The sequence below is a fragment of the Rhinatrema bivittatum genome, chromosome 9 (genome assembly GCF_901001135.1).
Source record: "Rhinatrema bivittatum chromosome 9, aRhiBiv1.1, whole genome shotgun sequence".
Classification (NCBI taxonomy): Eukaryota; Metazoa; Chordata; class Amphibia; order Gymnophiona; family Rhinatrematidae; genus Rhinatrema; species Rhinatrema bivittatum.
In genome coordinates, this window is record NC_042623.1 from 151,934,744 (window position 1) to 151,960,885 (window position 26,142).

Below are 26,142 nucleotides of genomic sequence, written 5' to 3' on the forward strand. Positions count from 1 at the left end.
TCTCTGGGTTCACCGAGGTCCAAGGGCACACATCTCCTATTCTTGCGCAGCAGCTGCTCATGGCATCTCTTGCTACATCTAGCCAAAGCCCCCGTGCACATAACAGAAACCACACCTTGAACAGTGTGCGTGCAATTCTGGAGAAAATGCAGAGAAGGGCGACCAAAATGTTAAGGGGCATGGAACAGCTCCCTATGAGGAAAGGCTAAAGAAGTTAGGGCTGTTCCGTTTGGAGAAGAGACGACTAAGGGGGGATATAATAGAGGTCTACAAAATCACGAAAGGACTTGAACAAGTTAATATAAATAAGTTATTTATTCTCTCAGATAATAGAAGGACTAGGGGGCACTCCATGAAGTTAGTAAGTAGCTAATTTAAAACAAATCGAAGAAAATTCTTTTTCACTCAGTGCATAGTTAAGCTCTGGAATTCATTGCCAGAGGATGTGGTTATGACAGTTAGAGTAACAGGGTTTAAAAAAGGTTTGAATAAGTTCATAGAGGAAAAATCCATAAACTGCTATTAATAAGAACATAAGAGCATAAGAAATTGCCATACTGGGTCAGTCCAAGAATCCATCAAGCCTGGCATCCTATTTCCAACAGTGGCCCAACCAGGCTACAAGTAATTAATAAGCAATAGTAGCTTGAGATCTATTTAATGTTTAGGTACTTACCAGATACTTGTGACTGGATTGGCCACTGTTGGAATCAGGATGCTGGACTTGATGAGCCCTTGGTCTGACCCAGTATAGCATATCTTATGTTCTTATGCAATTGTGTGTTAAGTAAATAAATGTTTTCATTTATTAGCTTTAAATGTATTACCTAGTAACTTCATTATGTGTCCACTGGTCTTTGTACTTTTTGAAAACATAAATAACTGATTAACATTTACTTGCTCAAGTCCATTATTATTTTATAGACCTCTACACATTACCCTTCAGCTGTCTCATCTCCAAGCTGAAGAGTCTTTTCTTCATAGGGGAATTGTTCCATCCCCTTTATTATTTTGGTCACCCTTCTCCGTACCTTTTCTAATTCTGCTATATCTTTCGTGAGATGCTGTAACCAGAACTGAACACAGTACTCAAGATGAGGTCACACCATGGAGTGATACAGAGGAATTATGATATTCTCTGTTTTATTCTCTATTCCTTTCCTAATAATCCCTAGGATTCTATTGGCCTCCTTGGCTGCTGCTGCACACTGAGCATAATATTTCAATGTATTTGACAACTATGACACTTAGATTCCTTTTTCTGAGTGTTGACTCCTATTGTGGAACCTTGCATTGTGTAGCCATAATTTGGGTTACTCTTCCTTTAGTGCATCACTTTGCACTTGTCCACATTAAATTTCATTTTCCATTTGCATGCCCAGTCTCCCAGTTTTTCAAGGTCCTCTTGCAATTTGTCACAATCCTCTTGTGATTTAACAACTTTGAATAATTTTGTGTCATTGGCAAGTTTGATAACTTCACTTGTTGTTCCCAATATAGATAGACATTGCTTAATAGGGAAGGGTTAACATAGTTTTAACAAGGGGAAGTCAACCCACCCCTAAGTAACCTATTTTTTTTTTGTTTATGAACTTACCCACTTCTCCGAGCAGGAATAAGTTCCGCGAGCCAGCCGGCTGCGGGCACGCTCTTTCTCAGGACAGGGCTTAATGGCTGCTGTCCCAACTGACCTCCACCCTGCCCCGCCTAGACCATGCCCCAGCCTGCACCTTTTTGCTCTGCTGGCTTTTCTGCATGTACTGGCAGATAAGCATATGGCTAGGCCATTTTGAAAATGCGTTCGGCACGAGCTCAACCTGGCCACGCGCATATATGCCGGTATTTGCGCACGCCAGCATTTGAAAATTTGGTCTTTAGTGTCTACATTTAAGGCCCATGATTTCACTTTTTAATTTTTTTAACACTTTATTTATAATTTTAAATCAAATATAAAATAAAATATATTTGACAAGGAAAAGAAGGCACAAATATGGATTATATAAAGCATTATAAGGAGGTAATTTGAAAAAAAAAAGTATCCCAAAATATAATCCAACAAATAACTAGTTATAATTTGACTCTTTGCTGCCAAAAATCACTGAAATTGTTATTGCTCTAATGTGTAATTTTTTTTACTAAAATTACACATTAGAGCAATAACAATTTCAGTGATTTTTGGCAGCAAAGAGTCAAATTATAACTAGTTATTTGTTGGAAACTAATTGTATACTAGTTATTCCCAGATTTTTCTTTTCCCAAAATATAATGCCAATATTAGACCCCAATATATATAGTGAGGAATAGAAAAGCCATGGGAAATGGCCTACTATAAGGTAAATTGCCAACATTAAGGATGCAAGCTTCAAAGCAGATCAATACCCAATCAAGACAATTCCTCATTGACAGAGGTAGGGGAAGTCACAATACCATGTTTGGCATCCAAATATTTTCTTAACTGTATAGGGTCAAAGAAAAAAAAAATCACACAGATTCTAAGGTTACTATACATTTAGAAGGAAAATGAATGAGGCAAATTGCCCCTAAAGAAAGAATTTCAGGTTTCATGGCCAGAAACTTCTTTCTATATTCCTGTGTTGTTCTGGATAAGTCTGGAAACTTCCAGATTTTTTGACCTTTGAACAAAGCATCTTTATTATGAAAATAAAGATGAAAAATATTATTTCAATCTTGCATGAAAACAAAGGTCACCAACAAAGTAGCCCAACCAACAACATTTTCCTCTTCAGAATTCTCGAGGAAATCAGTCAAGTTGGCAGGGACATCCATCAAGACATTATCCATAGATCTCTTAGAAACAGGCAGAAAAAAGATCTTCTCAAATGGAGGTAGTGCATTCTGTAGGATAGACAGAACTTCTTTCATATAAGAAACAAAAAGCTCAGCAGGTGTCTTCAAAGGATCTGAGGAAAATTAAGTATTCTCAGATTCAAATATCTGAGAGAATTCTCACTGGTCTCTATTCTAAGCGAGGTAGATGTTAGATCTTTAATTATGTTAACTTGCACATCTTGGATCTTAGAAAAAGATGTCTCTCCTTCAGAAACTTTCTTTTTCGCTGAACTTAAACAAAGTTCTTGAGTTTGAAAATGATTATGCAAGTCTGTTGTTAAAGAGACTAAAGATGAGGAGGGAGAGAGAGAGGAGAGCAGAGGAATACAGCGACGCAGTTTGGCTTGTTTTACCATCTTCAGCTGGTCCCGGCAGGGCTCCCTCAGGCCAGCTGCTTTGCCTCGTGAAGTCGGCTGTGGAGAGGGGCGGACCCGGAAGCGGCAATAAAATCGGCCGTGCTGCTCTCCTGGCTGAGGGAGAGAGAGAGGAGAGCAGAGGAATACAGCGACGCAGTTTGGCTTGTTTTACCATCTTCAGCTGGTCCCGGCAGGGCTCCCTCAGGCCAGCTGCTTTGCCTCGTGAAGTCGGCTGTGGAGAGGGGCGGACCCGGAAGCGGCAATAAAATCGGCCGTGCTGCTCTCCTGGCTGAGGGAGAGAGAGAGGAGAGCAGAGGAATACAGCGACGCAGTTTGGCTTGTTTTACCATCTTCAGCTGGTCCCGGCAGGGCTCCCTCAGGCCAGCTGCTTTGCCTCGTGAAGTCGGCTGTGGAGAGGGGCGGACCCGGAAGCGGCAATAAAATCGGCCGTGCTGCTCTCCTGGCTGAGGGAGAGAGAGAGGAGAGCAGAGGAATACAGCGACGCAGTTTGGCTTGTTTTACCATCTTCAGCTGGTCCCGGCAGGGCTCCCTCAGGCCAGCTGCTTTGCCTCGTGAAGTCGGCTGTGGAGAGGGGCGGACCCGGAAGCGGCAATAAAATCCGCCGTCCTGCGGCGCGAAGCAAAGCCGGCGCGTCGCACAAGCCGCGCGCTCTCAAGGGGCGCGCACTTAAGCAACGGACTTTGCCGGACTTCGCCGGAATCGCCCAAAGTAAGATCAATTTATTACTCCTCTCTCTCGGGGTCAACTATTCCAAAAAAAAATTGCATAAAAAGTGAAGTTGGGTTGTATCCTGTTTGCAGTTTGTTGTTTTGTTTCTTTTTTAAATTATGCCTCCAAAACGTAAAGGCAGAGTAAGAGTATTTCCTACTCTTCCTATGCCGACTTTGCTGCAACAAGATATTACCAGCTTCATGGCTTCTCCTATTCCAATAGATGGAGAGGCCAGGGACTTTGATGTGCCAGTGGGTCAGGGAGGGCCCACTGTGCCTACAGAGGAGGCCTCTCTTAGCCCCAACATCGGGCTACCACCGGAGCAAAGGGAAAAGGGAATTGCCCCTGGATTAACTGTGAAAGACCAAGAAGATCTTGGGCTTACTGTGGGGAATGTTCAACCCCACATTAATAGTTCAAATGGGAAAAAAGACATCTTAACTACCCCCCCACTTGCTGTAGGGGGGAAAGAAAGTTTGTCCTTGGCAACTCCAGAAATGGAGGGGAAAATCATTGTGCCAAATGTCCAGTTACCAGGTACACCAACCCGCCCAGCGCAAGTGACGCTAGAAACATTGTGGGACTTGATGGTAGGCATGTCAACTAATATTAAAGATTTGGAAAGGAAAATGGATTTGTTAAATGGAAAACATGAACAGGAACATCTAGAGACCCAAAAGCAAATAAAAGATACCAATGAAAGAGTAAAACAATTGGAAGATCAGGGAAAAAAGTTATTGGAGTTCAATGTAGCTGTGGTGAAGGATAGGATTGCTATTAATAGGAGACTAGAAATGTTGGAAAATAATACAAAAAGGTTCAACTTAAGATTCTTAAACTTCCCCAGAATTGTTGGGGAAGAACCAATAATATCCTTAAAGAAGTTTTTTGTTGAACAATTAGGATTTACCTTAGAGAGGTCCCCTACTATTAACAATTGTTATTTTCTCCCCACAAGAAATGAATTGCCTAGAGTTGAGAATTTCCAAGGAGACCTTACCAATTTTTTGGAGGACTCCACAGCAAATATAATAAGTTGGGGAACTTTGTTGGTTACCTTTTATGCCACCACAGATATTAACATTATAATGAAGAAATATTTTAGTAAGTATCCAATTACTTATTATGAAAAATCTATTAAAATTTTCCCTGATCTAGCTCCTTCTACTCAATCGAGACGCAAAGCTTTCTTGGTGTTTAGGCAAGAAGTAATTTCGCTAGGTTATTCCTATACATTACGCTATCCGTGTAAATGTATAATACAAAAACAAGAGAATACATATATATTTTTTGTTCCTGACCAATTAAAAATGTTCTTAGATCAAGCTAGGGTGCAAACCTCTACCCCACTTTCTAGTTAAACTAAGGTTAAAAAAGGAAAAAAGGTATAGGATATGCAAATATTCTTATAAATTTGTTGCTTGATATGCTCCCAATTTACATAGGAATAATAACCCTCCATTATGGTTGATAATAAAAATGTGGTGGTTAAATTTCTTTTTTTTCCTCATTAGTAATAAGTATTAATGCATTGCATTAACCATACATTGTCATTTCTATAATTATGTAATGAGAAACGTGTATTGTAATATATAGTGAAACTTGATAAATAAAGAATTCAAAAAGAGACTAAAGATGAAATGGACTTGTTGATGGACATCATAACAGTCCAAAGACTGTCCAAAGTTATTATTGCACTTTTCACCAGAGAACCAGAGTCAAGAAAACCTAAAGAAGGGGCCAGAGGAGGCATTATTGATCCCTTAGACCTTACTTCAGGTAATCCAGCCAGCATGGTTAAGTGAGAAACCATTCCCTCTGCTCCAATGTTTCCAGAGGCTCTGGCATCTCCCTCACCAAACTCTGCCACCAAGACTGTCCTGGCTTGGCAGAATGAGCAGAACTAGGAGACGAGAAAGTACCCTCTGAGAATCCAAAAGCCCTAGGAGAAGCATCCACAAAAGCAATGGTACTTGCTGGCAAACGCGGAGTGGAATGGCGGTCGGGGCTTAGAGAAACTTCCACTGCTGACAGGCTAGCATGTCCAGGTCCAGCCAAGCTGGCTTCAACTGCCAGTACAAAGGTGTGAGTGTGTTCCAGCATCATGGTCTGATGAAGAGAAGCCATTGTTTCCACAGGCTTACCCTTCTTGATGGCTCCTTTTCGTTTCCCCATCAAACAAAAGAGTTTTAGGCAATATGCATGCAATGAGAGAAGGGAAGAAACTGTCAGAGCTGCTCGGAAGCGCGTCTGCTAAGGAGCAGCCCCAGTTTCTAATTCTATTTTACAAAAAATGCAGAAAAACAATTAATTGTGACTTTGAAAATTCACTTTAAGAGCATATTGGTTTGCAATAAACATACTAGAACAATCTGTGTAAATGTTATTTGTAATCAACACAAATCTGCTGACTTTTTAGGGGATCAAATACTTTTTCAGGCCACCGCATGTAGTCAAATACCCTTCTCTGACAGGTGGTCTTAGATGGACATGGTATCATATTTGTATTCATGAATGTCTATTGACTGTGCACACTTTCATATATAGATGACAGTAAATGTAATTTTCAGGCTGGGTTTCTATTTCATAGGACCTGGAAAAAGCTATGAATAAACTCAAAGACAGATCAAGCCGTGTCTCTGTCTGTCCTGCAAAGAAGAATTACTGGGAAACTGTTCGAGGAGTTGTTCAGTTTGGAAAAGGTACACATTCCTTCATATTTAATACAATTGGAACTAAAGAATATGATTTCTGATATAATGAGCTAAGCAATTTCTTCATAAAAACAGCAAAAAAGCTCTTGGTATCTTTCCAACTAAAAACTGAAAAATGTTACACAGCATTTTTATTTCTCATTTCATGCAGTGTGGTTTGAAGTCAACTTTTCCAGCTAATTTCCACAGCAAATACCTGGGCAGATATTCATAAAATACCTCTACCATGAAACAGACAGCAATTATCAGTCTATTTGTGCCAAATACATTTGTACATCTCAAGATGCCTATTTCCTCACTTTTTAGTGTTTTAACCTTTGCATAAGCAAATCAGAAATTCTAACAACTGTAGTAATTACACGGTCTAGTTCTGCAAATTTCTTGTAAAACACAATGGTTTAATCATTTCTGCATTAATGTCTGGTTGTTCTGGCAGGGCTGTCTGTCAGCGGGCTCTGGATTTTCAGGACTGATTCAGTCCTGGTTTTGTCTCACTGCACTCAGAGACTTGTAGTCTTGCTTTTCTTAGGGAATGCAATAGGAAAATCAGAAGGTCAAGTCTCTGTATGCAAAAGGGTGAAAGTAGGGCTGGATCAACCTGTCCTAAAATCTGGAGCCAATTGGCAACCTTGCATTCTGGTCATTTCCCTGGATGGTCCTTACCCCATTAATAAAACAATCCCCTCTTTCTTTGTTTCATTATTTTATTAAACCTTGGAATCTGCTCTTGATGGTCTCTGATTTAATTAGTACTTCTGTAAGATCATTTCCTGCATTCTTTCTATATTGTTCAAACTTTTCAGCCTGTTACCTGGTTTTGATATGGACCAGCACAACATACTTCCCCATATATAATCAGATTCATAGTGGTGGGAGAGGGTTAGTAAGAAGAGATTTTGCAGACATATTTTCTGAGCAATTAAAATAAACATCAGAACAAAAAAGGAAGATATTTATGTTTTACCTGTCAATTAAATTATTTCTTTGCTTTCTTTGGGCTGCATTAAATGACACTGGTATAGTTGCACAAAAATGTCAGTCACAAAATATGGGGAAACTTTAGTTTTCTGTTCATACAAAGCATAAGAAATATTGAGGAAAAATGCATGAATGAAAAAATAAAATGCCTACAATAACAAGTAAAAGTTCCATGGTTTATGACACTTAAAGAAAATTAGAAGAACATGGACTTCTCCCACTTCATAGCACATTTAAAACTCATATCTTGCTTTTATATAAAACTGAATTTATGATAATAAGTTTTATTGTCATTTATATAGTACTAACAGGTGTACACAGCAGTTTAAGAGGCAGACCTTTCTCCATGGAGCTTGCAATCTGGTCAAGATGGATAAAATACACAGAGGTCAATATTCAAAGGCTTTGTCCACTTGTGGAGTTAGCTCAGATTAAATCTGAGATCTGAGCATTTCCCCCTCATCCCCATGATAATTTTGTGCAGTTAACTCATTGCTGGCACAAAATATTCCTGGCTACAAAGATGTGGTGCTGGTGGTATTCCTGGAGCACAGTTTTGCTTTGTCTGGCTAGTGCTGATATTTAGTGCTACCCAGAAAAAAGATTGGTGAATCTGGACCAGACAAATACATGTTCTAAAGTTACCTGGATAACTTTAAATTTGTATGTTCCACTGAATGTTCCACTGAATACCCTGGAAACTTTCTGCTGATAGACTTGCTGAATATTGACCTCACAGAAAAAAAACCCAAGAAAGAGGTTTTAAGTTATAACAATGAAGCCCTGATTGAGAAGAACTAATCAAGGTGTTAGATTAATAAATACATAAATAAACAAATAGTAGGGTTATAGGTGAGATTAATTGAGAAAAGAGCACCCTTGAATTGCTTCAGAATTGAAACAATATGGTCGCAAGAATGCCATATATGGGCAAAATTCAAATTGGGCTGGGAGTTGTCTTCCTATGGGGAAGAGCCAGTGCTCTTTGAGTCCCTCAGTACTCCCTATGAAGGCTATATAAAGAAAGCTATGAACCTGGAAGATGAAAAAGTCTGCAACATTTCCCTTTTCATGTTATCCTTTGCATCCTTCCAGAGGCGGCGTTGAACATGAAAGCAATGAGAAATTAATGAGAATCACTCTGTCATGTGAGGAGGTCATTACAAAGTACTAACTTTGTCTTTGTACAGGTAAAATTTTAAGAGGGTTCGTACCCGCTTATCCGGAAAGTCTTTGGGTGGACGTAAAAACATTTTGCAATGGACTTCCCTTCCATATTGTTTTTGATGAGGAGGTAAGGCAAAGGAATAGTCACTGTTCTCTACTCCCCAAATACTAGCTCGTGTTGTAATCTTCTTGTGCTGGTTATTTTTTTTATTATTTAATTATTTTTTATTTATATTATTTTGTATACCGATATGCTGTATATCAATCATACCGGTTTACAGCATATAAATAAAATTGAATGAAAACAGTATACAAAGTAGAAATTCAACATTTTCATCAAATAAAGAATAACAAGTAAATAAAACAATCAAATACAATTTTACAGGGTTAATGCCCTTTGTCTTCTTGTGTAAAAAAAAACAAACCCAAGTAAATTGTGCCCTGATTCTGAAACCATCAACATGTTGAGCCCCAAACCAGTTTTTCAGTCAGGAAATGTCACTGGTGCTGTTTTGAAGGTAGGAAATGAAGAAAGGAAAATTGCAAAAGGCAAACACTCCAGCAAGATATTTGTTTGTATAAGTCAAGTTAGAGAGCATTCATTTACAGCATTTGAAATCTGCTACTCTTAATTTTCTTGTGAATCTTTGCATTTGTTTAAAACAGAATGGCTTTTATATTATGCATGCTTATGTTTGTAATGTTTTTATTTACTCTGTAGCTTTTCTGTTGAAATAATGCACATTTCACAATTTGTCCTCTGCTTCTTATGACCTACAATTAGTAGCTCCAATTAAATGAAGTCACCTTGATCACAGAAATTGAAATAACGATATGACAAAACAGGCTCTAAAACTGCGGAAATGGAATAGTCAGGTTCCTTGGAATAGTCAGAAGACTGACATCTTTAAATGCATACATATCAGCATAGAAATGGCACTCTACAAGCAAGGGAGAAAGCTTGATAGTAAATAATTCAAAATCTGGATACTGCAGAGCACTAGAAAATATTAATGGTTGCCCAGCACTAAATGAGATGTGAATAAGAAGACAAAGAGCCAACTAAGGAGATATCTTTCTGCCTATACCCTGATGTCAGAAAGCTCCCCAATCTTCAACAATTTTAAATTGTAGAAGAGTCAGTGTAGTGTCTGATGAGGTAAAAAAAAAAAAGTCTTTTATTTATTTAGAATTTTTTTTATATACCGACATCCGTTTGCACATCGTATCGGTTTACAAGTAACTTGGAAATATTTAGGCAAGGGCCTTTACATAGAACAAAAACTTGTCATCTATCAAAATGAATACTCATTTTCTCCAGGTTGCAGCATCTCCCCATTATTAAGTTATCTGCCTGTTAGAGAAAGGCTCTGATACATCAAGAGCTTGTCCCATAGACAGAGAATGGGGAAAAAGTTTTAGTGAATTGACCTTTAAATGTTGCATACATCTTGGGGGTATTCCCCTTTGTGGTGGACAGGGACAATTTTCACTTACCACTGATCAAACATTGTATTATGGACCATTTGTCAACATTTTCTGGAAGACAAAATAGAAAGGTTGATCGTATGGACTACGCTGTTTTTCAGCCTGTGCCATATTTAAGCATTAAGGCATGAAAGGGTACACTATGCTTTATTGGTGCATATTAGCACATGCTAAATCCATTTAACCACTTGAGAAATGCCAGTATCCCAGGACAATGACTTTCTTGACTTGCCTTATTCTGGTCATAAAATTGATTTCTTTTAAAAACAAGTTTGCAATTTTTAGATTACATAAGAACGTAAGATTGAACCAATATATTAGATATAAGCACAGAGTTGAACATTTGGCATGAATTTTTCTAAAATTGTTTTTCTTTGTTCCAAGATTATCCTATTATTTCACCCTTATACTCATAAGACTGCAAAACCAGACAGCTGAATCAGCTTTGAAATAGATGATTGCAATGTTGTGTCTCAGGTCTCAGTCTGAAGAAGCTCAGTTAATTTCCCAACAGATTCAGATAAAACATATAGTGTAATTCATTGTTTTTTTTTTTTTTATTATTCTAAGCTCAGGGTGAAACAAGCCGGAGTAAGCATTCAAAAGATTGTACCCGGAGTTCAGATCATGGGCATTCGTCTGGATCAGTACTTCAGCATTGTACATCCAGAAGTGACATTCACTATATCCAGTGTTCGGAAATTTATTAACAGCCAATTTGTTTTCCGAACAAAGAGAGGGATGATGCCGGAGTCTTGGAAACACCGTCCAATGTTGGAACTGAGAGGTACTCATCCCTTTGGAACACACACAGTCACACACAAACACACACACAGATATGTCTAACGTGTGCAAATCAGTGAGTGTCATACATAGGGCCAGATCTCATCAAGGCATGCTGATATGGCATACCAAACTGGATTTTGCTGGGTTAGACCATAAGAAAAAAATCAGCTTCATTTTTTTTTGACACTGATGTGAAATTCTCTGCCAAATGGATTTTACACTTCTTCCACATCAGAGCCCATGCTGAAATCAAATCATTGCACCGTAGCAGCTGCTTTACTTGACTCATTGGGATTGTAGCTGTGCTCGCAGACTGCTAATTTCAGAACTGTTGGCACAGCAGCATTTGTCTGTGTTTTGCATAATATCTGCACAGACCATGACCCAAAAAGCATATCACAAAGATGTATAAGATTCATTGGGTACCATTTTCACAGTGTTAGCATGTCTTGTATTCATGCACCTTATTGATATATAATTTTAATTTGTTTCCTTTTTCTACATAGAATAGTCTTGTTGCTCTACAAACACTGGATGAGTACCCAGTGGAAGAGCCTGAAAAATAGCTATGCAAGATCACTGTGATGGTCCATCATATTTCTTGGCATAATTCTAGTGAAATGTATTTATTTTATTTGATTTTATAAAATCTTCTCTGTATTTTGGGATATTAGAAATGAGACCAATAGGACTGATGGTTTCTCTTTGACAAAAACTATTTGGCATGGAAGAAAAACATTGTGCAATGTAGAAGGTGGGAGTTAATCAAGGAGCACAGAATTGCAATTTGTGTAGTTGCCAAAACCAAGTTAAAGCAGCAGAAGTAGTTAGACCTCCTCAGAATCTCAACTTGTGGATTTCTTGACTCTACTGTGGTTTTTAAAAAAATTCTTATGCCTTGTCCTCTTTTCTTTTTTTTGTCTACCATTAATTTGCTTATATTTTTTAAAGTTAAAATTTTTTACATAAATACTTGTTTTATAGATTTTATTATGCTCAGGCCCAACACGACAGCTTGTGCACAGCATGCATTTGCATGGAGTGGCACACCTGGAGGGACAGTGGCAGCAGGAGAGGCTACGGGACCACCAAAGGAGCTTAACCCACTGGTGGGCAAAAATGAGGAAAGGCTGCAACTGTGTTCTCTCTTAGCTGCATGTATGCGTGCACAACTCCCCCCCTCCCCCCCAATCACAGGGAGGCCGGCGGGGCCAAAGTAAAGATGAGCTTGCAGGGCCATGGTGGAGCTCATCCCACCACAACCCGAAGTGAAGAGGAGACCGAATGGGAATGCAATGGAGTTCATCCCACAGTGGACTGAAGAAAAGAGGAGGCCATGTCTATGTCTGTGTGAGAGCTTGTATGTGTGAGTGTCTGCATCAAAGCTTGTTTGCATATGTGTGAGAGCCTGTGTGTCTGTGTGTGCACGTGTGAGAGCCTGTGTGTCACATATAGGCTCTCACGGGCATGCATTCAAACACATAATGTGTCTGTGAGGGAGAGAGAGCCTGTATATGTGAGAGAAGGAGTGTGTGTGATAGCATAGGCATGAATATGAGAGAGGGAGTGTATGAGAGAATTTGTGTGAGAAGATAAAGTTTGTGCAGCCCTACCTCCCCCAATCCATGGAAAGTTTAGGATGCTTGGAAATAAAAAGATCCCAGGTATGGAGAGGAGGAGATTTTTTAAACCTTATGAGCTTTAATTATTGGCTGTAATTTGATGTTTCTGCTGTTTTGAAATATTTTACTGTTTTTTGGGGGGAAATATTGAAACATTTTTTAATTATTGGATTTTTTTTATTCATCCTTTCTTTTTCAAGTATTTTATTAGTGTTTGTGAAAATTTAGATGTTCTATTTGTTAACTGGTTTGAAATATTTATTCTTTTTATGAATATGAGTTTACTATCATGATGATGTTTTATATTTCTTTATTTTATTATTTTATTTTTTTTATGAAGAATGGTAATGTTTCTGTTTTTCCATTGTTGCTCTGCATATAGAGGATAGCTTGTTGTGGGTTCCAGTTCAGTTCTTCACAGCATGTTTTTATTTATACTTTCTGGTCTCTTTATTCTGTATTTGGACAGGGTCTCTCTGTATTCTGCAAATGACACCGAGGTGAGGTATTCTGTTACTGAGTAATTTATCTGTAGGGATCTATAGCAGTCTGATTTGTACTGTTTTTCTAATAGGAGGAGTATTGGTGATGAAGGGCCTGGTGTAATATGTGCAGTGTTGCCTTTTCATCGATAAGGTTGTTACTGTTTGAGTGCTGGAAATTAAGGTTGTTTTGGTATGGGAGGTTTACTGTATTGTAATAATAATTCTGTTTATTCATGGCTTTCTGAGGGCCAAGCCTACACCCAACACACATTACAAAGGTCTAATTCCATAGGAGGTCCAAGTGTCTTTTTTGCAGAGTTTTTTGGTTGGAAACATAGCAGTGCATATAAGTATAATATGCACGTTGTAAGTGATATTTTTGCCTCAGAAGACTGTACTTTTGAATGTTCTTTTTCATGTAAAATCTGTTATAAATGTGTAATTTAACTGTGTGTATATGTGTGTGTCTGTAGAGGATGTGCACGTGTGTGTGTGTGTGTGCAAGGCTGTAAGGTACCTAATACTCTTCCCTTTTGTGGGGGGTATCAATTTTTAAAAATATAGGCTTAGATTTATCAGAATGCAGTAAATATCACATGTGATAGGAAAAGGGGTGTTTTTTATGGTAATATGCTATTTATTACAATGTGTGTTATCTTAGCATAGGCATTACCACAAAAGTGTTAACTTTCTGGTAATACCTATATAATTCTTTTTAATGTATAATTAAAAAGACTTACCAGAGAGAGTGGTATCAGATACCACGGTGGTATCAAATACGGGTGGTTTTAGGGATTTTAAGGGAGGCTTATTTGCACTTTATAAAAATATAACATTAATTGACAAACCTGAAGAGAGTAGGTAAATGACGTGATTAATAAGTGGTGAAGTCAAGAGAGGGGCTGTAGCCCTGTAAGGGCAAGAGCTCATGAGACTGCGAACACACTGACACCTTTCTGATACCACTCTCTCTGGTAAGTCTTTTTAATTATACATTAAAAGCAATAGAAGGACACATCTGCTAATTTGCAGTACCTCAAGTTGTAACGTTCTGTTTTTGTTTTGTAGTTATACAATTGAGGTTTTTTGAGCCAGTATATATCATTAATACCTATATAATTGCATTTTCTTACCTGCAAAGTGCCCATATGAGAAAGCAACTGAGAGGGACTATCTCCATAGGCCTTGCAGTAGTTAGATATTTATGCTACTATAGGAGGCCCACCTAATAACTTGAGGTGAGGTTTAGGAAGTAGCATAAGGGTTAGGGGCCACTTTTACATGAAAGTGAGATGTACGAACAGATCAGTACACTCTTGTGAAGATTTGATGTCCTTCGGAGTGAGGAAACTCACACAACGATGACATTTGTACAATGTTCTTTCAACCTAGCTTCATGTTACCCAGGTAGAGAGTCCATCAAGATAGGTTGAGAGAACATTGCACAAATCTCATCTTTGGGTGAGTTTCCTCACTCCGAAGGACATCAAATCTTCACAAGAGTGCACTGTTCTGTTTATACCTCTCACTCTGCATGTAAAAATAGCTGCTTACTATGCTGCCACACCCAGAGGCTCTCTCCCCCCCCCCCCCCCCACCTTCTCCTCATCTCATGCCATTCCCCAGCCTAAAAATGCCCAAAATGGAATTTGCAAAAAAATTGCAAATTGCAGCATGGGCATATTGCACAGCTTAACACAATTGAAAAAGGTGTAGTTATTTTCAGTGATATTGTGAGTTATGGCTTCACAAAGCCAGCCCACCTTTACAGAAATCCTGCTCCTGACTCCTCTCCAGGCCCTCCCCTTTTAAAAATTTGCATCACACCATGCATTATGACATGTTTTTGCATGCAAAAATGCCACAATGCATGCAAAAACGCCTTAACATGTTTTGATAAATGACCCTGATAGATTGCTGAAGGGAGCTGGGCTTTTTTTGATGGGCCTGGGACAGAGACTGAAAGAATTGGAGGGGGGCAGCACAATAATTGTTCATACAGGGCAGCAAGAAAGCTAGCACCATCCCTGATTATGCCCATGTTTCCTGTTTTAAATATTTTTCTTCCCCCAAATTTATTCTTTGGACATTTGGGCTTCATTCATGCTTTACAAGGATCAGTGTGATTTCTATCTAGGGTTTTGATGAAGTTCAACACAGCAGCACCCAAATCGACCTACTGGAGTGTCACAAACTGCAAAACTGATACCGCCACATGAATGAAATCTAACACAAGGAGGATGACAAGAGGAATCTTAATGATGCTAGAGAGAATGTTGACCGATATTTAGATTGATTTCATCATATACAGATCAATAAAGGAAACAAAAATACTTCAACTTCCAAACAATATTTTGCCATACTTGAGCCAGCCTTGGTGTACAACCATTCAAAACATGTCTCTAGTATACTATAGTCAGCTATCAACACTGGCATATAACAACTAAGCTATCAAACCTATCCCTTGAAACCTGATGCTTTTATGTAACTCTCAACTGCTAAATCTAAACAAATTCTTCTAAACTGCTGCTTGAACTTCAACTAATCAGAATGCTGTGTATTGTACAGTTATTGAAATCAGTATAAGATTGGGAATAGCCAAACAGAATCCCTGCATTTTCACCGGCTACATCTATTCAATTTCAGTATGTCACATGGCCAGCACAAGAATACTCATGTTAATCTGTGCTTTTCTGTCCCCTAGGCCAGATGATATGGATGGAGGCTTTGCAATGTATGCTATATCTTTGTTCCCCTTTATTGCGTACCTTACATGAGCTGGAGGAGAGGCAGATGCACATCTCCGACATTGCGCCTCATGACGTTACAAGGGATCTGATTCTTCTCAATCAGCAGAGGCTTGCTGAGATGGAGCTGTCCAATCAGCTGGAAAGGAAGAAGGAAGAGCTGCGTATCCTGTCGAAGCATTTGGAGGAGGAAAAGAAGAAGACTGAAGCTCTGCTCTATGCCATGCTGCCAAGGCATGTGGCCAACCAGCTCAAAGAAGGGAAAAGAGTTGAGGCAGGTGAATAACTACAACGCTTATCAGAGCAACAACAAGTAGCAGAACTTAGATTTCACATGGATCCATTTTATTTGATTCTTATGCTTTCTCTCTGTATTGGTTGTCTCTGTCTGAGTAGGGCTGAAAGTCTATATATAGGAGCCTGGTTTTACTGGTAGGTCCACATTCAAAGGAGTTTGTCTGGCTATGTTAGTACTTAAATCTATCAAAAATACACCAAACGGTACAGCGAACTGGTAAATCTGAACAAAAACAATCAAGAGCAATGCTCTGTCGCTGTCAAGTGAATGAACTTCTAAATGATGTATGTTATGTTTTCTGGTTATTATGAATAAATATGTACCTACACAATAAGTGGTGATTTTATCAAAAAAATGTAAACTTATTTACCAAAATATTAAGTGGAGTTAGAGAAAGGTTTCATACATTGTGTAGGTGCCCAGCCCCACAATTCAGTGGTCTATAATCATTAACCTTCCTCCTCCTCCTTAGATTCTTTTTTGTAATTTTTTTAAGAGTTATATTGTCCCAAAGATAACCTGAAAACTCTTCCGTGGCAATATGATATCTTTATATGCGTGTTCTGCATTAACTGTATGAGACTCTAAAAGATGTTAGTGTAGAGTATACAACCAGACTTCCCCGATTATGGTTGGTGTGTCCATCCTGTTGCTGATGATCCCGACATGTTTGAAACATGTCGGGATCATCTTAGTACTTAGTACTTAGTACTTAGCCAGACAAACCCCAGGGTTTAAAATCTCCCACCTCTTTGACTACCCCCAAGTTTTCCAGGATGTCAGTGGTGATTTAGGGATGGTCAGGGCAGAGCAAACTTATCCAGATACTTAGCTGGATAACGCCATTATCTGGCACTATCCAGCTAGCTTTAGAACTTACCCAAGGCCCAAAAAGCTTCCCTCCCCTCACCCCCTAAAAATCAATGTTTAATCGAAGGTCCCCAGCATAAGGCTACCCTCCTCGTCAACCCCATCCTAACCCTCCTGTCTCACCAGGAATCCCACAAATTCCTTACCAAATTGGGAGCTCAGAAATACCATCGGCTCCCGGCCCATCCTGCGTTGCTGTCGGAGTACTGAGCTTGCACTAGCAGGGTTTTGTGTCAGAGCGATGCTGAATGCACCATGAGCTGGATGATTGTTCTGAGCTCCTGGTCACGAAAGGGATTTGGGCTTTCCAGGTGGGATGGGAGGGTTAAGATGGGGGTTGATGGGGGGTGGGGGGGAAGGGAAGGATTGTCTTATGCTAGGGGTCTTCAATTAAATAATATATAGACTTTTGGAGGGGGAGGAGGGGGCCCAGGAGAAGGGGGCATTGGCTGGCAGCACTGACATTGATTTCACTGGGGTGGCGGGTGGGGGACTGGACCAGCAGACTGACTTGGGAGCTTTTTTTTTTTTTTTACTTGAAGTGCTTCTTAACTGGCCGAGAGGTTCCGCAGGCTAACACACCTGCCAATTTTATTTATTTACTTACTTCAAATTTCTTAACCACTTTTCCATTTATAGCCAAACGTGATTTACAATCAAATCCTTAACTAGCTCCTCCTCTACTTAAAGGGCAATCTTTGGCCTGAAGTAACCCAGGCCCTACTCAAAGCTTCACCCAACTTTCCCTCTTGAGCAAAACCTCCCCCTGCTTGAAGCATCCATTATCAGTGCATCACCTTCCCCCCGTTTGAGGACGATCCTTTTGCCCAAAGCCCAAGGAATCCCACCACCATCACCATCAGAAGTTCCCTCATTTCTTCTCTCCTCAAGGACCAGGGTCTTCTAGGCAGGAGCTGTCCTTACTTGCCTCATTGGTTCAGATTTTCAAAATGGCACTGTTTGGCCTGATCACTGCTTTACCCCACATTAATAATGCTCTTTATTAAATATTCCATTAATCTTGTCAAAATAATGTGTGTTAATGTGTTAAAAATGTTTTAATTCGCTTTAGTACATTTTTATTTTTGTTACTTGTATAGCACTACCAGGCGATTTATAGAGACATAATAGACAGTCCCTGTTTGTTGAAGTTTACAATATAATAATAACAGAGAGGCAGACAAAGAAGTACAGATCAAATGTATTGGTGGAGAGTGAGTTAAAACAGCAAAGCGGGCTGCAAGGAGCGAGGCCTCTTAAGGCTATATGAGAGCACATAGGGACTAGGGGAGCACCAGAGATAATGTGTACATCTCAGACCTAGGATAATGTAAGTGTTTTTCAATGCATTTTGCATTGCTCTAACATTATTGGGTTGCTTTCTGGGTTATATCAAATTAACAATGCATTTTGTAAACACTTATTATTATCAAAAGCCCTACTTAAAATGTTTTCTCTGATCATAGTCAAGCACTCATTCCACACCCAACACAGGCCATTAAGCTCCCTACAGCCCCCAATACTCTTCCACCATAGGCGAACCCACCTCCCCACAGTCCCAGCACTTTCCCACCCTAGAGCCCCGACACTCTTCCCCTCCAACTGAGCCCCCACATATAGACCAAAGGCAAGAGTTATTTTAGTTAATGAAGGCAAGTCTGAAAAACATGAAGTTCAGCAATCTGGATAAGGAGTGGATATTGTCTTGTCTGTAATGGCCCAGAAATTGAGAAAGCTACTTTTATTGCTGAAAGTGGACATCTTGTACTGCTGTGCATACATTCATACTGTTTAATTTAGTTATTTACATTATTTGTACATTGTCCATTGGATTGAAAATATGCAATATTAATGCTCTATTTTTGTTTACAGGAGAATTCAAGGAATGCACCATACTGTTTAGTGATGTTGTGACCTTTACCAATATTTGTGCCCAGTGTGAGCCTATTCAGATAGTCTTCATGTTAAATTCCATGTATCTGAGGTTTGACAGATTAACCACAGTACATGATGTTTATAAGGTACTTATTTCTTCCAAATGCAATAACAAACAGAAAGTGGTTTCCATAAAGTAATAAAGGGAATATTATTTTCTATACTGTGAAGGAAGTATGGTTTATTGATTTGAGGTATGTTCCACTGGTTGGATGCATGGTTTAAAAGGTAGAGGTATGATTAAGGCTTCTGATTATAGGTTTTAACTGATAAACCCCCAGTAAAACCCCCCCATGCAAAAAAAAATAAAATAGGTATTTATTAGATTAACACCAGAAAAACATCACTTTCTCTAGGACTCTCTCACCTCTCCTTTGCCTACCCTGGATCCTCCGCTTTTCTATTCTAATGACTCCTCAGCTGCACAAATGTATGTATTTGATTCAATCAGAAAAGATAATCAACAATAATACCTGCACCACAAAAAAACTGATAAACACCAATTTTTGTACCCTTAAAAAATCCCCTATTAGTTGGAAAATAAATACATACATTTACAATTTATAAACATCTAAAATCAGAAGAGAATATGGCTGGAAGTATGATTAATGGAGGGAGGTGTGATTCAATAGTCAAAGTATGGTTTAAAAGTTGAAGGTGTAATTTAATATAGGAGATATAGCCTATTGGTTGGAGATGTATTTTAATGGTGGAGATATGGTTTCATGGTTATAGAACTATGAAGGATGCTATTTTGGATTGCCTCTCTTTGTAAAACCTTAGACAAATTAATTTATCAGATTGTACTTCAGCTTATTCAGAGGCACTTGGCCTGATATAATATTTTTTTCCCCCTTTTCTCTGTCTCCTTTGGCAATTGTCATGCTGTCCAGGCTAAGAGATATGCTACCAAGTCATCCACTTAAGAGGTGACTGTGGACATATATCTAATATGTAAGGCAGACTGAGATCCTGTTAATGGAAAATGCTCTATAAAACAAAATTGTGATGGAAATGATGATGATTGCTATTTCAATTATTATACAATTTTGTATTATTTTATGGAAGGCATTCTCTTTATCCTATTTTTGGGCTATTGCTTTTCATATCACTTTACTTCAGAGTGTAAGATCAGCCATTCTTAAATAAATATTCTTGTTTGTTAAATGATCTGATCTGTTATTACTGTCAAGTCCCACTAGTACCATCCAAAGTTCCTAATGGTTCTTTAATTTATGTCAACCCAAAGCAGTACTTTTTATGGAGTGTGGGAACCAGTCTATAACTGTATAACAAGTCCTTATGATAACTGCTGAACAAAGTAGCAGTCCCAGAACACACAGTATGTCCCAGGATGCTTCCCACTGCCTATCCATTTAAACACAGGGGAAATCCCATAACATGTGTAGCACGGTGATTTGTTTCCTATAGCCCCTCCACCTGAATAAAGGGGTGGTTCTGAGTGCCATATGTACCAAGGCATCCTCTTTCTTTACAGAAAAGTTAGAACTTCTTTTTTGAAAATCAGTGGGATCCAATAGGCCCTATGTAGAATTTTAGGGAAACTGGACCACAGTTAGAATCATTTGCTGCTGCAGACCTAAAAGGAAACCAAAATCTTTCCATCTTCTGAACCTCATCTTCCTCGTATTTAAAGGTGGAGACAATAGGAGATGCCTACATGGTAGTGGGAGGGGTTCCTGTGCCTGTTTCCACTCACACTGAGCGAGTTGCCAACTTTGCATTGGGAATGATTATAGCAGCAAAACAAGTAAAGAACCCAGTGACTGGAAATCCAATTCAAGTAAGTTAGCACTGGTAAATGCTATGCTTTTCCCTTACTTGTCTACAAATCATTTCTTTATGACTGTGACTTTATTTACTTCTGAAGGACAGTTCAGTGTTTAAAGATTTTAAAGCTCACCTTGCTTAGCCATGTCCTCCCCACCTAATCTGAGTAACCTATTTTGCTGACCCTCCTCAGAGCCCTGTGCAGGCACTAATCCAAACATGATGAGCCTGATTAATACTTTGTTTGATAAATGCAAAAGAAGAAAGCACAGTGTAATAAGCTGTCACTATATTTGAACAGATCAGAGTTGGGGTGCACACAGGTCCTGTCTTAGCTGGAGTAGTTGGGGAGAAGATGCCTCGCTACTGCTTGTTTGGAGACACAGTAAATACAGCTTCACGGATGGAAAGTCATGGCGTCCCAAATAAAATTCACCTGAGTCCAACTGCTTGCAAGTGAGTAGCTGCAGATATTCTACAACCACTACTATTACTTATCATCTTTATAGTGCTACTAGATGTAGGCAATACTATATAAGTGCAGTAGTGCACATTAGAGACAGCCTGTGCATTGAATAAACCTTGAGTGCAATACTTTGGACCTAATTTCAGAGCTGTGCAGACAAATGTTTTTTTGTTTCTTTCATTTTATATTATTTCCTTTTTTTTCTGATTTTTCTATGTTTTTGGTTAGTTTGTGCTAAAAATATTTAAGTGCATTAAATGCACAGAAATGCAAGTATATTCCACTGATTTATCCAAGAATTTTCTCATGGGCAAAAAATGAGGTCCTTATCTGTCTTCAGTACACAAAGTACTGCACATTTATCATTGCACACATTTTTTTTTTCTAGCTGGTACCTGTTTGCAACAACCTTTTTATGGTCATATTAGCCAAATGCTCTGTATTTGGCTAATATGCTTCTATAATGTGGCCTGGATTTATCAAATGCTTTCCTCCATGCTATTTCCTTTCTCATAGGAAAACCCTTAAAATGCTTGACTTGTATAAACAGTTGTACCATATATTTGGATATATTCAGGCTATGACATTTTTTCTTATGCTAGAAAGCATAGCTGGGAATCAGGGAATTTTGGTTCTGCATAACTGAAAATAGTACTAAAATTAAATAGATGCCTTTCTTGCTGTGGTGAAGTCTTTTGCCTCATATTTTGGCATAGATGCTTGAAGGACAAGAATTTTGAGGTGGCTGAGAGAGGAGAAATTGAAGTGAAAGGAAAAGGGAAAATGCGCACATATTTTCTGGTCAGAAATTTAACAGCCAGTGAGAACGAGATCATGGGAAGACCAGTGAGGGAATCCGATTCCGGCAGAGAATCTGTTCAATCGCTTCATGACTCCAAAATGGAAATCTTGCAAAGCTCTTGTGAAGAAGGTAAATTTAGTACAGTAAGACATTTATTTTTTTCAATATTTATTTATTTTTTCAAGAAAATAGCTAATAATCTTTTTCACCTCCCAAGCTATCCTGGAAAGCAAAAGTCAGGATTATCATTCTACCATAGCAATGCAGTATGCCGATAGTCCTATAGAAAAGCGAACTGGTGACCAAGGAAAAAAACATCAACGGATTAAGGGTTTAACAGGTATGTGCTTTCTTTTATAGAGTGACAACACTTAGAAACAACTGAGCAGTATTTGTGTACAATGACCTTTAAGACAAGAATAACTAATAATTCCAGTGATTTATTAAAGCTGTTCAGTATCCAAGTTCTGGACAGCTCCTGTGGCAAACAGTCAGGGATGCCCACATGAAAATGAATAGTAGTTTTCAAATTTTTGAAATAAGGTATAATTCCACAGTGTGTAAGTAAAGGAATAAATAACCTTCGTTTCTGGTATTCCAGTTCTTTGAGAATGTTATTCAGTAAAAAAAATCTGGTAGGACTGATGAATCCTGGCAAAAAATTGAATTAATGCCATACATTAGAGTAGATAGATGTCAGTATGTGTGAGGGCCAGTTTGCCTTGTTTTTATTTATACTTCCTTACCTAGTCTGTCTTTACAGTTTCCCATTTGGCTTTCATCAGGTTTGACCCCAGTAATTCTACACACAGCCCACCAGACAGTCCCCATTGCAGGGCTGTAGAACATGAAAAGAGGACAATATTATTAGGTAGTCCTTTAGTTTTTCACTATGATCTTATTTATTTTCCATAACACTTCTCACTTCTAGCATACGGGCCGATACAGAAAAAAGTGCGGGAGAGCCGGCGAGCACAGGCCACTCTCCTGTGCGTGCGATTTAGTATCGGCCCGCATGCAAATGAGGGCCTGCGGTATAAAGAGGCTCTAGGGACACTAGCGCATCCCTAGCGCCTACTTTTTGACAGGAGCAGTGGCTGTTAGCGGATTTGACAGCCGACGTTCAATTTTGTCGGCGTCGGTTCTCGAGCCCGCTGACAGCTATGGGTTGGGAAAACAGACGCCGGCATAATTGAGCATCCGTCTTCCGACCCACGGGCTGCCAGCCGATTTAAATTTGTTTTTTTTAAATTTTTTAAAATTTTAGGGCCTCCAACTTAATATCGCTATGATATTAAGTAGGAGGGTGTACAGGAAAGCAGTTTTTTTTTTCTGCTTTTCTATACACTTTCCTGGTGCCGGCAGAAATTAACGCCCGCCTTTGGGCGGGCGTTAATTTCTGAAAATTAAATGTGCGGCTTGGCTGCACATTTTACTTTCTGTATCGCGAGGGAATAGCTAATAGAGCCATCAACATGCATTTGCATGTTGCGGGCACTATTAGTTTCGGGGGGGTGGGACACATTTTCGTACTGTATAAGGGGTAAAGCTAGCGCATCGAAAAAGCACGTCCAAATGTGGGTTAACAGCGCACTGTACTGTATCGGCCCGAATATCAGCAGGACATAGTCCTTTGAAGTGCTTTGACTAATACTTTAGTTTAGCTCACAAGCAGGTGTTGACATGGAACTTGGGAATGATATTTGCTACTCTTTCCTTTTCATAGCATACAAGGTGGACAATGCACTAAAATGTGCTGATCTTCATGCACTACTTTGTTTTTATTGCATGCTATTTTGTTACCAAGCACTACACCTCCAAGGTGTACTTAATTTTTTTGTGAAATCGCTGTTAGGAACCCTGCCTGCGGAGCTAGCCCCCGTGAGCAGGCCCTGCTCACCTTTTGTTGCTTTTTTCTTCGCGGCGCGATGCTGTTGATGTTGCCCCCCCCCCCCCCCGCGCGGCTGGAGCCACGGACCTTGTGCTCTCCTGTGGCCCGGAGGCCGCCCATCGGGTATCCCTCCATCGCAGTGGAGCCACGGACTTCTGCCTCCCTTCGCGGCTGGAAGCTGCCGCCGACACCGTCTTCATCTTCGCGGCAACAGGCCGCATCCCCGAGCTCGATTGGCAGCTGGAGCCACCCTTGGGGCCTCCTGCAGCGGCTGGAGCCACTGCCGTCTTCGGGGCCTGTGTTCAGGCCCAGCCCTGCTGCCTGTGATGCTGACGTCGGTGCAGGCTGCTATCCGCAGTCCTGCACAGCTTCTTCCTGTTCCTCCTAGGCGCGCAGCCGCACTTCTCTTCAATATTTAAAGGACCAGCCACAGGAAGTGTGTTGGGCCCCACCTATGGACTAATTTCCTGTTCAGCCCTATAAAAGGACTGGTCTCGTCATTGTTCCTTGCCTTGCATCGGAGTTACTTCACTCTGGAGGCTCCTGCCTGCCAGAGCTCTGTAGGTTTTCTTTGTGGAGCTCCTCATCGTTTCGTCTTCATGTCATGTTCATGTCAAGTCTTCGTGCCTGAGGTCCCCGTCCAGGTGTCCTGGTGTCTCATCTTGAAATTCTGCTTCCTGATTGTCCCAGGTTCCTTGATGTCCTGCTCCTGTTGTCTTCAGCGCTCCTGAGCCTCTGGTCCTGTCAGGCCCCTGCTCCCTTGGATGACGTCTTTCCCCGAGCGTGGAGTGCCTGCAGGTGGAATTCGTTCCTGTGCTCCTGAGCCGTCATGTCCTGCCAGCCTTTGCGGAGCTCCGGATGACTTATGGCTCCGTCGTCGAAGTTTCTGCCTCAGCTGGATTCTCCCTGCGCTTGCCCCGCTCTCCGCGTGGTCCGTGACCAGCCTCCTCGGGCTGTGTAGGGCGCGCAGTGGGACAGGGTGGTCCGTGACCAGCCCATTGGGTCCGCCCATGAAGGTGGGCTGAGTAGAGCGCCCTGAGAGACAGTGCCAATGTCCTTCCGCCCAATTTCTCATCTCGTCTGGTCTTCGTCAAGTTCCTTGTCTCTGATGTCGTCACATCGACCCTGGTCTGGGATGCCGTTGTATCAACCCTGGTCCGTGATGTCTTCGCATCAGCCTTGGTGTCATGTCTTCAACTATCTTGGTGTCATGTCTTGTTCTAGCCCTCATCTGTGATGCCGTTGCATCAACCTTGGTGTCATGTCTTCAACAACCCTGGTGTCATGTCTTCAACTATCTCATCTTTGATGCCATTGCATCAACCTTGGTGTCATGTCTTCATGTCAAGGGCCCGTCTGCCCTCATCCTCGGGCCAGGCCTGCTGCTCCATGCTGATCCAAGCGGCAGGTCCGAAAGGCTCGGAATGGTTGGAGGACCATTCAACTTCCAACATCATATTGTTGGCCTTGGAGCATGCAGGCCTGGCAGAGGGTAAGACCGTCTGCTATGCTGGAACACGCCATCAACCCTCGGTTCGGGCCTGGATCCGTCTGGGGTCAGACTGAGGACAAGGGCACACTAAAACACCTGTTTTCAACAATCGCATTTGTGAAGCATATTTTGCACATGATTTGATGATGCATTCATAATAGCTGCTCTGCAGAATTTTACATTGCAGCTACTCTTTATCAGTGAATTGCATTAAAATGTGTAAAAAGAAGTTTGCAAGCTTAAATAGCTCTATACAAAAAATAAAACTTTGCAGGCTTAGGGGGGGTCGATTTTAAAAGCAGCATGCAGCTGTCCATGTGCATGTGGTTCCCGGTGTGTGAATATGGATGCACCAATTTTATACATATGCGCGCCTGATTATGTTATACAATCTGATGGCCTTGGGCCCGAGCACCGGATTTTTAAATCCGTGTGCACATGTGTGCACAACGCCCGCACGGGGGGAATTTTCACAAAATAAGGCACGGGTGACGCAATTGGGTCTCCCCCAGTTCCCTCTCAGTCCACTCAATTATGGAACGGACTGGGAGGGAATTTCCCTTTCCCCCTACCTAATCTTCTTCCCTCTTCTCTTCTCCCTGCCTCCCTAAACCTAAGCTAACTATTGTCAATTTTTTTATTTATACTACTTACTGCTCCTCCGGAGAACAA

At 40.3% G+C, this 26,142-nt stretch overlaps 1 protein-coding gene across 1 annotated transcript in view; it reads left to right on the forward strand.

Annotated features, from left to right (window-relative positions):
• LOC115099579 (guanylate cyclase soluble subunit beta-2-like) overlaps positions 1 to 26,142 on the forward strand; it is a 36,626-nt gene that overhangs the window by 7,755 nt on the left and 2,729 nt on the right. The window contains exons 6-15 of the mRNA XM_029617312.1: positions 3,785 to 3,935; positions 6,529 to 6,640; positions 8,821 to 8,924; positions 10,856 to 11,072; positions 15,883 to 16,203; positions 18,966 to 19,114; positions 20,686 to 20,832; positions 21,121 to 21,275; positions 22,002 to 22,216; positions 22,305 to 22,427. Of these exons, the coding sequence (XP_029473172.1) occupies positions 3,785 to 3,935; positions 6,529 to 6,640; positions 8,821 to 8,924; positions 10,856 to 11,072; positions 15,883 to 16,203; positions 18,966 to 19,114; positions 20,686 to 20,832; positions 21,121 to 21,275; positions 22,002 to 22,216; positions 22,305 to 22,427 (1,694 nt within the window). The remainder of the gene's footprint in view (positions 1 to 3,784; positions 3,936 to 6,528; positions 6,641 to 8,820; positions 8,925 to 10,855; positions 11,073 to 15,882; positions 16,204 to 18,965; positions 19,115 to 20,685; positions 20,833 to 21,120; positions 21,276 to 22,001; positions 22,217 to 22,304; positions 22,428 to 26,142) is intronic.